Genomic DNA, 15,800 nt, shown 5'->3' with positions numbered 1-15,800 from the left:
TGTGTTATTTTATAAACCAATATTTTCTTATGAAAATCAAAAACCACCCTATAATACCCAAGTTGTCTTGTCTCTTTTATTGTATAATTTCTATATAGAACCCATTAACTATATGAATATCACAACATACCAACACCTTTGGTAAAAGAAAATAACATTTAATCTTTAACTTTAAACCTTGTACTTCTACTTGAATTAATATCTATACCATATTATACATGCTAAATCTCTAAAAAACTTCAAGGTTTCTCTTATGATATTTGAACTTTTCTAAAACTGAATACCAAACCACTTTTAACTATAAATTTAAGTATTTTATATCCTTTTTCCATTGTATATATATATATATATAATAGTTTCTTGTCTCCACACAAAGTTTATATACTAGCCATCTTTTTCATAAATGAGCCTACTTTTTTCTCATGTACAATCAAATATGTTTAATGAAAAACAACTTGCAGAAGAAAATCAAAGTATTAAAAAACAACCAAACTTGGACATTTCAACATTTACCTCTAAATAAATATAAAATTAACTCAAAATGGATATACAAAATTAAATATAAAGAAAATAGTACCATAAAGTAACTTAAATCTCATTTACTTGTTAAAAGATTCACTCAAGTTGAAAGAATAGGTTACACATAAACTTTTACTCTCGTTACCAAATTCAGTATAATTTGTTTTTTGTTTATGTTACCATTTAGAGATGAGAGTTGCACCCATTAGACATGTGTAATGTCTTCTTACATGGTGATCCACATTAATAGATTTATATGAAAGTCCCTCAAGGATTGTCATTCAGGTGATATCTAAATTTGTAGACTTTACAAGTTCTTATAGAGATAGACTCAAGTAAGCATCTTGGTAATGATTTAAAAAATTCACATCTTCAATCGTTTCTATTGGTTGCCAACAATCTAATGTTGGTCATTCTCCCTTTATATATAATTATATAGATAATTTTATTGTTGTATCCATTTATGATGATGATGTTATCATCCAAGGAAATAACTCATTATTGAACTTAAACATTATTTTTATAGGTAATTCCACCTAAAAATTTTTGGATTCTTTTAATTACTTTCTCAATTTTGAAATAACTAGCTTACCATAAAACATTATCATTAGTCAATATAAATATACCTTGAACATCCTTTAAAAATAAGAATGTTAGCAGCCAAATTACCTCGGTGTTTCCTGTCTCTAGCTTGTTTCTATTATGATAATAAAACATATCTTGATGTTATTATCAATCAATCTAATTTTTGATGAAAGAGTCAAATACATTAAAGTTAGTTATATTTTGTTCATTATCACATTCAAGCAAAACACTTGGATACAACTCATATTTCATCATACCAACTTGTTGACATTCATGCTAAAGCACTCAGATTAGGCAATTGGGCACCATGAATCTACATGCTCTAATTCCGGGGGGGGGGGGGGGGGGGGGGTATTGCTTTAACTCTGGGGGTATTGCAGATTCTATTAAATCTTCTCTTGATTCTCTTTTATTGTACTACCATAACACTCTCTTCATAACAACATCCATTTCCTAATTTACTTATATAATTTTTAGGATCATAATATTTATTTGCATATTCCTTTATTAAGATTTATTATGAACAAATTAACATGCACAACTATATATATAGTTATTGTGTGAATTTTTTTCTAGACAGTAACTTCTTTCTATCTTGAATATACTTTTCTTTTTATTTTATTCCAACAATTATACTCCGTTCGCATTTTGCAACTAATTAAATATCAATATAATATTATATTAAACACTATGAGCCATTTGAAAGAATTTTGTATCAGTGATTTAAGCAATATTATAAATTTTTATTGGAGTAAATATTATTATACTTTGAAAAGTGAATGTAACTTTGCATCCATAGAAATTCAATAACTTAGTTTTATATTTATGTATGTAGTATTTATAAAAAAAGAACAGTTAAATATCTTTGCTACGTTCATACGTTTTCCTTTTCACTGTATAAAATATTATTTTTTGTTGTCTACCTTAGCATAAATTCTGTCTCTTTTTTTTTGTTGAAGTTAGACAAAAAAACAGAGAAAATTAAATAACAACATAAATAATTAATAAAAAATACACCCTAACACAGCAATTTATTATCCATGTATATATAGTTAATTAGGAAGGTTAGTTTTTTTTTAAAAAAAAAGGGGGAAACCAATCAATTAGTAAGAAAAGGCCCATTTCATTTATTACTTGGTAGGGTATTTTATTTCCTATTTCGTTGCAACCAGTCAAATAATACTAAATTTGTTAGTTATTTTCTTCAACACATCAATCAATCAAAAGGATTTTTCTTATGGGGAACTCATTTATGGACTATCTTTCACAGAGTGAGTGAGTCCTATCCGGAGATTTTGCCATGAATATTATAGGGAACTGGTTCGCAACATTTCAAAGCCAAAGCTTTGATTGTAGATATCATAAAAATAAAGAAGTTATTGGATTTTGTCCTCGGTGTATTTCTTGGAATTGAAAAGACGGCAATTTTATTTATCTTTTTGTTTGTCTATCGATGCTGTAATAAGGTTTTGATACTTGAAGATGTGGAAGGCATTACCAAAGGCCATTTGTGTTTATGCTTTTTGATAAAGGGGTAAGACGAAGCACAAATCACCAGAGTCCACTTACACCAGTCGGGTTGGATGGATCAAAAGGTAATTGAATGGGAAGGCGGACAGATAATACGACGAAGTTCCCATAATATAATTTCCCTTGCCGAGAACTTTTGTTACGTGGGATGTGACGGTGGGCTCTTTTTTTAGCTTGTCATAGAAGATTTTCTCGCAAGGAAGGCAATAAAGAATGACTATGGAGGGACGGGACGACTTCTTGTTGGAAAAGAAATTCCAAGGATGGGATGGGACCCTCTGCGGGAAAAAAAAAAAAATTCTGTAGGACGTCGCCTGTGGAGACAAATTAACAGGAAAAGGACGGATATGACCATGGAACCACCGTAATTAACTGTAATTAGTTTAGGGTTTTGTTTTTTATACATGGTAGAGTAGTTTTGAGGCTCCTGATATTCAATATTCTTTCTCTCACCTGTTCTCTAGCCATGGACGACATCTACCCTTCAAGCGACAGCATCAAGGTGGAGTCAAAAATCAATTACTACAGTGATGGGTTCGATGATAACGAGGATCCTTTTTTCTTATCTGATGATGATCTTGTTGGTGGTGATGATGGTGCTGCTGATGCTCTTTTGGAGGATATAAGAGAGGATGAAATTGACCTCCTCAAGCAGAAGCAACAGGACTGCAAAATCCTGAACGCAACAGAGCTTCGTCAACGCATGGAGCATGATGTCGCCCAAGTCTCTGCCGTCCTCTCTGTATCCAAAACTGAGGCAAGTATCTTACTCCGTAATTATAACTGGTCTGTTAGTAAAGTCAATGATGCATGGTTTACTGATGAGTCTGCAGTCCGTGAAAAAGTCGGGTTGTTCGTGAAATCTGTGACGGGTTCTGATATTGTCTCCAATAAGAGGAAAATTATCATTTGTGGGATTTGTTTTGAATCCTACACCAGTGATAGAATCAGATATGCTGACTGTGGGCATCTTTATTGTGAAATTTGTTGGTCTATCTATATTAGCACATCAATTAACAACGATGGTGCTGGGTGTTTGATGTTGAGGTGTCCCGAGCCCTCTTGTCATGCTGCTATCGGTCAAGACATGATCGATTCATTAACATCTGAAGAAGATAGGAGGAAGTATTCTGATTTCCTTCTTAGATCTTATGTTGAAGATAATAGGACGACAAAGTGGTGTCCTGGCCCAGCCTGTGAGTATGCTATTGAATTTTCTGGTGCTGATGGAATCTTTGATGTCACTTGCCATTGTTTCACTAGTTTTTGCTGGAATTGCAAGGAGGAATGCCACCGTCCAATGGACTGTGACACTGTGAAAAGGTGGATTTTGAAGAACAGCTCAGAATCGGAAAATGTAAATTATATACTAGCTTATTGCAAGCCCTGTCCCAATTGCAAGAGACCAATTGAAAAAAATCATGGGTGTATGCACATGACATGCAGGGTTTGCCGCTACGAATTTTGTTGGTTATGTTTGGGTCCATGGAAAGGCCATATGAATTGCAACCGATACATGGAAAGAACTGATACAGATGACAAGAGGAAAAAATTGGCAAAGGAATCTTTAGAGAAATATACTCATTATTTTGAACGTTGGGATGCCAATCGAAAATCGAAGTTGAAGGCACTTGCAGATCATCAAAGAGTGAAAGATGAAGAGTTCAAGAAGCTGAGTGTGTCACAAGACATACCAGAGGCCCATTTCGAGTTCATATCAAAGGCGTGGCTACAGGTAGTTGAATGTAGGCGAGCACTGGAATGGAGTTATTCATATGGATACTACCTGCCTGACAATGAGCCTGCTAAAAAACAGTTTTTTGAGTACTTGCAAGGGGAGGCAGAGTCGACCCTGGAAAAGCTTCATAACTGTGTGGAGAACGAGCTGAAGGAGTTTCTTGATGTTGATGGCCTATCAAAGAAATTCAGCGAATTCCGAACAAAGCTGGTTGGACTAACTACTGTGACAGGGAATTACTTCGAGAAGCTTGTTGTAGCATTGGAGAATGGCCTAGCTGATGTGAACTCCAACGGGACCAAGGGCCTAGAGGATGAAGTTGAAGATTCTTGGCATTGTGATCGCTGTACCTACGCTAATCCCTCCTCCATCAGAAGTTGCAAGATGTGTGTTTCATCTGATATAGATAATGTTAGTGTTAATGAATGAGATTCTGTAAGATTATAATATTCTAGACTGTCGTCTACAATTTGCTATATAACCCTCTATTTACCCGTTTCATATCAACCTTTGAAGCCAAAATGAACACTATATTTTTATTATTATTTCTAGGAGAATGCATCTTATTGTTTTGGGAATTGAGTTAGGGATCGCTTTTGTTTTTTATATAAGCAAGTTGCAGCACATATAAAAGAATGGGTTAAGATCATAATAATAATAATAAAGTAGCATCTATCCTTTTAGCTTCCTGTCTTCCATAGCACCAGGACAGTCTTGGGAGTGGGAATATCCAAGCTGAGGATATCAGGACCGCTCCAGCAAAACAGGCAAGATCCAAGCTAGTAGCCGAAGGTACATTAGAAAATTTCTCCGACAACCCTGCTTGAAGTATCATCACAATGGCATGCCCAATTTTAGACTTTGCCACTCAAACTGACTGCATTTCAACCCTTATTGGGAGGGACTGCAAGGAGAAGCAAAACAATAATATTATCAGCATTTGAAATTTATGAATGAGTTTTTTTATTCATTGCTAACTGGGAAAGAAAGAAAGAACTCATCTTTAAATTATAGTTTTAAACTCCAATCCGGGGTCTGCTCTGTACAAGACTCGAATTACAGGTTAGAATTACGGGTTGGAAGAGTCGATCCAAATCGTTTATTTTTATAAAAAGAATAAAAAAATCTTTTATTTTCAAAAAAACATTATCTTGACCATAAAAAAATATTTCAAATTGTCTAGACCTGTAGCCGGTCTGGTCTAAAGGCTAAAAATAAACACCACGGGTGGGTTAAACATTTCGGGCTCTAGTCGGCCCATTAAAAAAACATAAGATACGATTTTGGAGAGTTCGGGAATAAAAACGAAGCCATCGTTTGTTTAAAACTTTCAAGCACAAGGAAATGCCACCAACCTGTGCACACAATCATATTCATCTTTGGTTTCTTCGCTACCCCGGGATTTTGTGTGCTGAAAACTTTCATTAATCCAAACTTTGTCCCCAAAATAATTTCTCCTCTGTTCTGAAAATAAGTGATGATCATCCAGGCAACAACAACTTCAAATTTTGGTTCATTCCCAATATGCCCAACAACCAGGCACCAATCTCAATCCCGCAAAATCATCCCATTGAATCTTGTTTCGTCTCAAAAAGGCCAAGAGTTTACCTCAGTAACTCACAAAGGTGACAAAATGTAAGCTGCTCTGTTTTTTCTCGCACATTTTAACAACCATCTTTCCTTCATTTCAGAGAAACCCATTCACAGGCTAAGTTTGGAGATCTTTTCAGGTGCGAGTGTTTTGATTTGCATAAAGAGCTAGTCCCATATGGAGATGCTTGGAATTGGCAGAAAGTGATTGTTAGAGAGAAAAGCGGGTTGATTGAAAGGAATGAAGAATGCCCAGATACACTGATTGTTTTGCAGCATCAACCTGTGTATACAATGGGTACTGGTAGTTCTATAGAATACCTGAATTTTGACATAAATAATGCTCCTTTTGAGGTTTATCGTACTGAACGAGGTGGAGAAGTTACCTATCACGGGCCTGGCCAGGTACTTGGCTAATATTATGAAACCAACGCTCTATAATTGTGGCTAGCATTGCTTTGTGTAACATGTATGGTTGTGCGATGTTGTTTGCCATATTGACTATGTGGGTTAATTTTTTGAGCTTTGATTAAGCATGTCAATCAATTTAATTTGAATAGACGGTCACCGAATTTCATACTATTGAAGCCTGACTGGTAATGCATGGGTGTTGCATTGTAGCTAACTATGTACCCAATTATCAATCTTCGAAATCACAAGATGGATCTTCATTGGTACCTCAGGGAACTTGAGGAGGTGGTCATTCGTGTTCTTTCCTCAACATTTTCTATCAAGGCTTCCAGGATTGAGGGTTTAACTGGAGTTTGGGTTGGTATGCTTCTTTGTCCTTCATTTGCATTTGGTATTGGTCAAATTACAGTTATCCAGGTCTGCATGAGCTTGAAACAATGTACGCATCTCATATTGTCTGTATATTGCTTTTTGAAGGTTTATTGGCATATGCTTTCTTAGTAGAGCTCAATGAGAACAGATTTTAGTTAGCTCATTGTTACAATAACATGAAGAAATGTGAGCTCTAGTAAAATAGCAGACTAGCAGTCGTAGCAGAAGGGTAAATGATCATGTGTTTGTAAATAGCTGTAGTAATTCAGCATGTGCTGTTAATAATTCCCATGTGATGGAAATTAGTTAAGCAAGAAGAGATAGTTGTGGAAGTTGTTTGTTAAACTGTTAGTTAGTTGGGAACAATTAGTTAGTTAGCATGGAGAAAAATAATTACAGACATTGTAAAACTTAGAGAGCAAGTAAAGAATGAATCGTCTTTTCTATAAGGAATTGCAAAACACTCTCAATCTCTATTTGCTTCGATCTCTCAATCCCTTCTTGTAACTTGTTAAGGATTCCTTAACACTCATTTGTTTCTCCTATAATGTTATTAGTTGTAATACAGATACTGTAACAGCTAATGAATGCTTTTAGACACTTTGCAATGTGTGAAATTACAGAATGAAAGAGAATCTTTGAACTTGGTGTGTGGGGGGAGGGCAGGGCTGGTGTTTATTTCTCTCCTGATTGTTCTTTTTTAAATTCTAATGCAGGAGATCAGAAACTGGCTGCAATTGGTATAAAAGTATCTCAATGGATAGCATATCATGGTTTAGCACTGAATGTCACTACAGATTTGGCACCTTTTAATTTGATAGTTCCATGTGGGATCAGGAACCGGAAGGTTGGAAGCATAAAGGGGTTACTGGAAGAATCCTGCTCAAATGCAAAGGCACATCATTTTGATTATTCACAACTGATTGATATTACTAGCCAATCCTTGATCAGGGAGTTTTCAGAAGTTTTTCAGCTTAAGATCCAACAAAGAAGTGTACCTATTTTGGAGTTTTTGGTGAAGAAAACAGAAAGCTTATAACAGGAAAGGGAATTAACTTGAATCCGGTCTGTGATATTGAAGCAAAGAAAAAGGTGCATCGATAAGCATTTTCTCCTGTGTTTTTCGATGTCTTTGTGATTCAAGGAATGAGAGGCTGTTGATATAGCATGTTTGCATTTATCCTTGTTTGATCCATGATGAAGATAGGGAACCTCTGACTGTGAAACCCGAGTTAGCATAGAGATTTTATTTCACTGGACCCATTCTGAGTTAAAAAACTGTGGGACTTTCTGATGGTGTGAGAGGCTTGTCCTTGAAGTTTAACCGTGTTACCTTTATGATGCCTAACCACAATCTTAGACTCATGCCTTGAGACAATGCCAATAATTTACCCATGGTAGTATGAGAAAAAAAAGAAAAGTGGCGCTGCATTTGCATGGAGCTGGATATCGAGATCAATCAACACTAGAAGATGATGCATGTATCAATCTGTATACACGGTTATTTCTAGATGTAAACCATATATAGCATCTTCCACTCACCATTTACTCCATCTTTCACGTCATGAGATTGTAACAAAGACATAAATGATACAAATTTCTGTTTTTTTTTTTTCCCATGTCTTATCCAGACCCCCGGGTCCTTTTCCAGAGCAATATTCATGTGGAGCTTCAGCAAGATATTTCTGGTTGGGGCTGCTCCATCGTGGATAAGGCATGAGTATCTTTGCAGAGCTTGTGCATTTCTTCAAATTATAACGCATTCTTTAATGGTGGAATTAGCCAATAGAAGCTCAAAAGGAATTTGAAAACCAAAAACCCAAAGAAATATATTTTCAATTTTTCCCATTTCTCATGTAATGGCTAGTTCTCTGAGTTTGTTTTTAACAACCGAGTATTAAAGCTGTAACCAAACATTCTCCTGATCCCCTCAAGCTCGTTTCTTGTGCTATTGAGTGTTAGCAGTAGAAGTTTCCAAGTGACAAATAATAAAGATTTAGCAGTGGTTTCAAGAATTTATTAGCGAGAAGTTGCTAGTGTTCAAGGAGATAACCAGGTGAAGCCAGAAGTTGAGCAATTATGCAAATAAGGGAAAGTGGAGGTAGCTTTTGAAATCATGGATGAAAAGGAGAAGAATGGAGGTTATGCAGACTTGCTTGATATTGTAAGTTGATACAAGCTTGTGCTGATTTAAAATTGCTGGAACCAGGGAAAAGGGTAGATGAGTATGTTATGAGGTCTTCGTCAAAGCTTTAGACCAGTGTTGTCCTGAATAATCTGGCGGACATATACTGTAAACTGGGCGATGCAAATGGGGCAAGAGAGATATTTGAGCAAATGGGAGCACGAAATTTGGATTCTTGGAACAAGATGCTGTTGGGCTTGACAGAGAATTACAAAGGAGAAAGGCTCTTGAAATCTTTTCCCAGATGAAAGATGGGATTAGGCCATATGGGTCTAGCTTTGTTGTTGTTTTAATGGCTTGCATGTGCTTAGGGGCAGAGAAGGAAGTACATAAGCATTTTGAGTCAATGAGCAGGGGTTACGGGATCACTCTCGTAGAAGAGCATTATGAAGCTACGGTTGATCTTCTTGGAAGATCAGGAAAGATAGTGGAGTGCAATGGAGTTGGCTGCAAATATACCAATTGACTCAAACACCAGAGTTTGGGAGACTCTACAGAAGCACTCGAAAGCCATAACACAAGGGCAGCTGGGTTATTCTGTGTCACCATAAGGGCAAAGGACAGCTTTAACATAAATTATAAAAAAGAGCGACTTCAGACGGGATCAAGGCATATGAAAAGTTGTGGAAGGTAAGGGATGCTGGATATTTGCCGGACAAGAGGTCTGTGTTTCATCATTTCATGATCTTGACCAAGAGGCGAAGGAGAAGTCCTTGTTCTACCACATTGAAAGGATAGCCATTGTTTATGGGCTTATCAATACTCCTCCTGGGACCTCCTTAAGGATAATGAAAAACCTAAGGATTTGTGGGGACTGCCATAATTTCATCGAGATCCTTTCCAAAATGGAAGACCGATAGATTATTGTGAGAGACAATAAGAGGTTTCATCATTTCAAGGCTGGAAACTGCTCCTAAATCTTCAAACTTTTCCCAGAGCCAAAATATTTATTCTCTATGATTTAGGGATAAAGAAGCATAATTTTGCTTCAAATTGGTTCATTACATGCTATTGACTCAAATAGAGACCCTGTTTGTATTTCATAAGCCATTCATGATCTTGACATGGTTGACAACAACTTGGTTTTCTTTTTCTTGGCCATAGAGATAGGCCACAAGTTCAGTTCTATTCTAGACAGTGTTCTATCAACTTGCACTCACCCTGCTCCCCGTCAACCACAAACTGCTGTGCTCCTGCACGTCTTTCACCTGCAATCCCATGGCATTAAGTTGTCTCATGATCCCATCCACTTTAAACATCCTGCTGGCGTATTTTGTCTTCAGTTCTCGTCCTACTTTACAACATCAATCATTAGACCGCATAGATAATTTCTTTACTGATTGTTTTGAGAAAAATTCATAGCATTTGCTAGTTGAATTTGGAGGTGATAACTTTTAGATGCAACGCTTCTTAATAATTGTACCTGATTTTGTTTCTTTCTTTTTCCAATAAGAGAAAAATCATACACCAAACAGATACTAAATTCTGCAAAAATTGAATTAATCAACAGACTTAACTATCAAAGTTCTGGGTGACAGGAGAAATCCTATAGCTGAAAAGATGAAAGATTTGGCATTGCTCACGGACTCACGGTGTTCGAAACAGAAAAGACGACAAGGTTGAGAGGGAAGCCACCCACGTTCAATCACCAGGAAGTCACCCACGTTCAATCACCAAGGAAAAAAAAAGTTTTTGGATTTGTATATTATATAAAATCCTTTTCTTTTTAATGTAAAGTTGACTGATTATTTTTTGTATTTTGTCATTCTACAAATCCAATGAATTATCAAAATTTAAGACAGTAATTAATATTGAATTAATTCCCTTCCATTAAATCTTCTCGCATTCACTGTAATGAATTTCTAGGAAATAATTTTGAATTAATCTTCATTCTTAGCATTCACTGTAAAGCTAGAAAGAAATAGAAAGGAGAAAAACAAATATAATTTTTTTGCCCTCTCTTTGCACTGTTTGCTCTTGTGCTCTCTTTCCTCTAGCTTTAGGTTTCCTTGTTGCAAAGAAAATTTCATTGTAGCTGAGAAAATGTTCAACTTTTCTACTTTTTAGGCCTTGATTGGGAGTATATCTTTTCGAGGTATTGTTATTGACATAATGGAAGGCAAGTTGCACTGATATTGTTTACACATATTGACAGACAATTTAGCTTTAAATACAGAGAATACAATCCTTGGAAACAATTTTCTTTCCCGTTTTGGTTTTAATTCATATCTACAATTCTACAAATAAATACTCTATCCTTATCTTCTTCTTTTTTAATATTTTGTGTTCATGTTTTTATTATCTTGCAAATATGTTTCATTGGTTTTACTAAATAATTTTCCCAACAACCTTAAGGTCAAATGAAATTATATGTTTAATTGTTTAGTTTAATATATTTCTTTGTTGTTTAATTTATAAATTTGATACTAAATTTTTATATATATATATATATATATAATTTTTATTTGCATGTTCTAAGCCAATTTTTAAGAAAAATATATATTTGACTATAGTTTTTTTAGCTTAAATAACTATGACTTCTACTTAAAAGATAATTGCTATTGCAACTGTTACTACGATAATTATTACTCTGGTAGGAAGAATTTCATCATTATTTTATGTGATGTATTGTTAAAAACATTAAAAGGTTAATAATTTGAAATTTAAAAGGTGATAACAAGAAATATTATTTTATTTGATCATTTTGAATATGGTAAAATTCTTAACTAAAGATATGCCCAACTTATTTAATGATGAACTTAATTTCATTATATTGTGGCAGTTATAGACACATGAAATTATAGTAATTTATGTCCAAAGAACTATATTTCAAATGATTTGGATAATAAAGGGTATGATATATAGAGTTCCATCAAAAGTGCAAAGGCATTATAAAAAGTTTTAGATCCAAAGTATAGGATTAAAGATGTAATTTTAAAGTGAATTTTTTTTCATCAAGTTATTTTAAAAAGAGAATATTATATTTTAATTCTACTAGATTGTTATTCTAATCAAAGATAACAAATGAGTAAATATTAAGTATAATATAAACTATATAAATATAATTAAGTAATTAAAAAATAATTTATAATCCTATGTGAATTAGAAAAAGTATTTCATATAATTTAAAATAATATTAATTATAAATTCCTACAAAAAGTGGAATGAAATTTAAAAATACTTTCACATATTATTCAAAAAACCAATAATTGTAGTATTGAAAACAAACATGACTTAATATAGTATATATATTTAATTTAATGCTATAATATCCAAATCAAAACATTGATAATGAAAGGATAATAATTATATTAAAAAAACTAATCACTAAAAATTATATTAAAAAACTAATCATTAAAAGTTTAAATCAAACAAATTATGACTTTCTTAATATTTGATATTGTGTTTAATCTTCAAATATAAATTAATTAATTATTAAATTGATAATAAATTAGTTTATTTTATTTATGATTATAATTTATATTTAAATTAATTTATTAAAGAATCTAATAATTCATGTATAATTCCAATTATATTTTATATTATAGTATTTGTTTCTTTCCCTTTCCGACGAGTGAAAAATTATACACGTAACTAGATCACCAAAAAAATGTATTAAAGAACAGACGTATCAAAAAAGCAATGTTCTTGGCGTTAAGAAGAGGTAAGACGACAATGTTCACTATATTAATCCATCACCCATATCTGATTCTTTGCAGAGAATCGGTTGGCTGATCATTTCTCAGTTATCAAACTGCTTATCAATTCTCAGGACTTGTATTAATTGGGACACCTTTTCTTTTCCATCTCTATGACCAGCTGGAGCCAGTGAAGTTCCTTCCAGGTTTGGTGAGGCGGATGAACCTGCCTTCAGATCATCAAGCTGCAAAAAAAAACAAGAAAAAAAGTAGGCTGCTGGATTACATTCTGGAGGATTTTTTTTTTTTTTTCCTTTTCTTTTTGTAATGAGAATGAATAGAAAAGTTATCAAACACAAGAAATCACCTTGAATTGCAGCTTACTTAAAATTTTAATCAGCATGCTCCTTTCATTTTTCTTTTTCTGAATAGAAGGATCAATTTGTGTGGCTGAAGACGATTCCGAATCAGAGGAAGTTTTTGATTCTACAGATTTGGATGAGCTCTGTGTTTCAGATATTAGCCGCTTCAGTTGAGCCTGATAGGATGACAGAGCCTTCTCGCCGTATTCAATGGCTTTAATCTTGTCGCTGCCCTCAAGGCAGATGCATATTTTGACATTTCTGAATCCTGATGTACGGATGTGTGTAATAATTCGTAATGCAGGTTTCGAATTCGAAATAGACGTAAACAGTAGTGATAAGACAGGTATGGGTTTTTTTTTTTCCCAAACCATGAGATCCAATACCAGACCAGTAAGGGATACATATGGACTATTCGCTGTTTATGAATTTCTCCTTCCAAACTCTCAAAGAAGGATGATGCTTGGATATAATAACGCTCAGGATTTGGTTCCCCTACAAAATGCAGCACAGACAATGAGATACAACCAACATGTTCTTTTGCATGGAAGATAAAAGATTTATGCGCAACTTCTTGTTAAGCAGGAGAAACGAGCCAACCCCTTCTCAATGCAACTTCCCCAAGGGCGCAGAGTGTACTAGCTTTCTCTTTTAAGCAGTTTGATTCATTTTCCAGAATTGACCATGCAATCTTTAGTTCTTTCTGTGCAGCTTCCATCTGATTTGCATAGTCCTCTTGGCTAACAGTACCTTCCACCATGAAAAGAGATAAAATGAAGGAATAACTGGTTCCAGGCACAGTATACATAATCAGAGAAGAATCTGACATGAGCTTTCATAGCAACAATAGGATTGCAAGCATTATGTGATTCTAACAGAGATTCAATGTGGGAATTTTGCAACATGCGTGGACTCTTGTCCTTTTCTGTCAAATCACAATGAATTGCTCAAAGCCTCAAGCAATTAGCCATTTGTGGTTATTTATCAATTTTGAGAGGTCGTCCTCCATTTACATGTACACCTCTGTAATGAAAACCTGATAGGGTCTTAACTGGCAAAACGATTGAGAAGGAATTGTTATCGGTGACCATATACTTCAGCAACCAAAAAAAAGGAGAATACTTAAACGTCATGTTAGACAATAAGAGTTCATGAAGACAGAGATCACCAAAACAAACAGAGTTGAAAAAAAATATAGTATTTTTTACAAGGAGGGGAATTACTAACCGCTGTATAACTTGCTATAAGAACTATAAGGTCTATCTTTAGCAAGATAGTAATCAGCTTCCCTCGGTAAAAATTCCAACGGATCATCATCTCCCTGAAATGGAATTTCGTACAGCAAGGAAACACCATATAAATGGTGCAAAAGGGAGCGTTCCAAAGTACGTTCACCTTGGAGTTGAACGCTGAATAAAGAAAGAATAAACACAACTTAATTCGTGAAGACGATTTTCGATTCACTAGCAGGAAACACAAACACAAAAAAGAATTATGGATACCCAAATTTTAGAAACACGATACAGTATAAGAATGAGGCTATTGTCTTAAAATTCTTTCCCAGGATTGTGATCTTGCATAAAACTCAACGAAATTTTGAGGAAACAGTGCACATCAAAGACCAAAAGCACTTTAATCCTAGATATCGGTTTAACATTAGTAAAATCAAAGGTTTGTATTTAGAAGAATCCTTCTTTTCTATACAAGACTACAGTAATTCCAGCCCGATCATTTTAACCAAAACAAGGAGTTTGGATTAGTAGAAAACTTACGGACAAGAAGCACGAAAACCCAGCATCTAAAACACACTTTCTCAGCAAACAAACAACAAGAAAACAAATACAACTAGGAAACCAGGCAATGAACAACAAAAGGCATATCAGAAGGGCATAAAGAAACCTAAAGAGTATCAAGAAACACAAACAAAAGAAACCTCACCTGGCATCACGAGCCTTCTTGAAGTACCTAGCAGCTTTATCAAAGTGGGCATTTTTTAAGGCGGATGATCCACGATTGATGATAGAGGTAAGCCTAGCCGTAGCTTCAGGGATATCATCCATTCTTGAAGTAAGGAAGATGAAATAAAGAAACCAGTAATAAAGAGAGAGAGAGAGAGAGAGAGAGAGCAGAGAATTTGCAATGCAAAGAGAAAGTATTGGAGAATTTGGAGTGGAGAGAGACACAGATAGAGAATTAGGAATTGGTGTAATTAGGTTATAGTTGTGGTCTTATACTTCGGGCGGGAAGAACCAGGGCAGCAGCCAAGAACATTGCTCCCTGAGGAGAGCATAATTAGCATAGTAGTCGTTATTGAAAGAATCCAGTTAAACACGCATCCTTAAATTCCCCCCGCGGCCCAAACAAAAAATATGACGCCAATAACGGGCTAGCTATGCAAGTTGATGTTCGCGCTTCATAAATTTGCCAATTCTGGGTGTGTCTCTTCATAAATTTGCCAATTCTGGGTGTGTCTTCGGATGTCAAGAGGAGCAAGGAGTCGTTAATTTAAGCATATTTCAGAGAACATTCATTGTCGACTAGCTGGATGGAAGTGTAAACAGCTGAGTAAGGCCTGAGTAAGGCGAGAAGAAGCACTCCATGCTGGAAAAAAATTGTTAAAACATTATTAATGAGGCATTTTTCATGCCAAATTAAAACTAGAGTTTATTTACTTGTTATTTATAGTGAAGAAACATTGCATGTTATTTTTATAGTGTGAAGGTGAGAAATTACAATTGAGCCCAAAAACACACTAAATTTTTTAGAGAAATAGCATTTAAACAAAATAAGTTTTGGATTTAAAGTATGTACATGTGGGTGTTTGTGCTATAAGAGATTATTTTCTTGCCAATGATCCATGAAGATTTTTT

The 15,800-nt window shown here is 34.7% G+C and overlaps 3 protein-coding genes across 4 annotated transcripts; 2 read left to right on the top strand and 1 right to left on the bottom strand.

The window, feature by feature from the left end:
• Positions 1-2,874: 2,874 nt before the first annotated feature.
• Positions 2,875-4,950, top strand: LOC105120674 (probable E3 ubiquitin-protein ligase ARI8). Its single transcript, XM_011018971.1, has one exon. It carries the CDS (start codon positions 3,101-3,103, stop codon positions 4,799-4,801), a length of 1,701 nt encoding a protein of 566 aa, XP_011017273.1. The 5' UTR covers positions 2,875-3,100; the 3' UTR covers positions 4,802-4,950.
• A 733-nt stretch (positions 4,951-5,683) lies between these two features.
• On the top strand, positions 5,684-9,923 carry LOC105120673 (plastidial lipoyltransferase 2-like). Of its 2 annotated transcripts, XR_841407.1 has the most exons (5): positions 5,684-6,007; positions 6,103-6,367; positions 6,584-6,734; positions 7,462-7,837; positions 8,377-9,923. XR_841407.1 is itself a non-coding variant. In XM_011018970.1 (4 exons), the coding sequence occupies exons 1-4, from the start codon at positions 5,850-5,852 to the stop codon at positions 7,782-7,784; spliced, it is 897 nt and encodes a 298-aa protein (XP_011017272.1). In that variant the 5' UTR covers positions 5,684-5,849; the 3' UTR covers positions 7,785-8,357. The 2 variants fall into 2 exon arrangements, 1 of the variants encoding a protein (XP_011017272.1); XM_011018970.1 differs by lacking the exon at positions 8,377-9,923 and having other exon boundaries at positions 7,462-8,357.
• Positions 9,924-12,491: 2,568 nt separating this feature from the next.
• LOC105120672 (uncharacterized) lies at positions 12,492-15,483 on the bottom strand. Its single transcript, XM_011018969.1, has 6 exons — positions 14,869-15,483; positions 14,158-14,339; positions 13,531-13,680; positions 13,335-13,425; positions 12,936-13,191; positions 12,492-12,813 (listed from the first exon to the last, which is right to left on the bottom strand). Exons 1-6 carry the CDS (start codon positions 14,988-14,990, stop codon positions 12,673-12,675), a joined length of 942 nt encoding a protein of 313 aa, XP_011017271.1. The 5' UTR covers positions 14,991-15,483; the 3' UTR covers positions 12,492-12,672.
• Positions 15,484-15,800: the final 317 nt, after the last annotated feature.

The sequence above is a fragment of the Populus euphratica genome, unplaced genomic scaffold (genome assembly GCF_000495115.2).
Source record: "Populus euphratica unplaced genomic scaffold, PopEup_1.0 scaffold6.1, whole genome shotgun sequence".
Lineage (NCBI taxonomy): Eukaryota > Viridiplantae > Streptophyta > Magnoliopsida > Malpighiales > Salicaceae > Populus > Populus euphratica.
This window is presented reverse-complemented; position numbering and strand designations above follow the sequence as displayed.

What these genes read in the sequence shown, in the direction of transcription:
- LOC105120674 (XM_011018971.1), top strand. Translation starts at nt 3,101, where the DNA reads ATGGACGACATCTACCCTTCAAGCGACAGCATCAAGGTGGAGTCAAAA.
- LOC105120673 (XM_011018970.1), top strand. Translation starts at nt 5,850, where the DNA reads ATGATCATCCAGGCAACAACAACTTCAAATTTTGGTTCATTCCCAATA. An exon ending in CCTATCACGGGCCTGGCCAG is followed by an intron (nt 6,368 to 6,583) that starts GTACTTGGCTAA and finishes GTTGCATTGTAG; the next exon opens with CTAACTATGTACCCAATTAT. An exon ending in TTTAACTGGAGTTTGGGTTG is followed by an intron (nt 6,735 to 7,461) that starts GTATGCTTCTTT and finishes ATTCTAATGCAG; the next exon opens with GAGATCAGAAACTGGCTGCA.
- LOC105120672 (XM_011018969.1), bottom strand. Translation starts at nt 14,990, where the DNA reads ATGGATGATATCCCTGAAGCTACGGCTAGGCTTACCTCTATCATCAAT. An exon ending in AAACAGCGAATAGTCCATAT is followed by an intron (nt 13,192 to 13,334) that starts GTATCCCTTACT and finishes ATCAGGATTCAG; the next exon opens with AAATGTCAAAATATGCATCT. An exon ending in TAAGTAAGCTGCAATTCAAG is followed by an intron (nt 12,814 to 12,935) that starts GTGATTTCTTGT and finishes TTTTTTTTGCAG; the next exon opens with CTTGATGATCTGAAGGCAGG.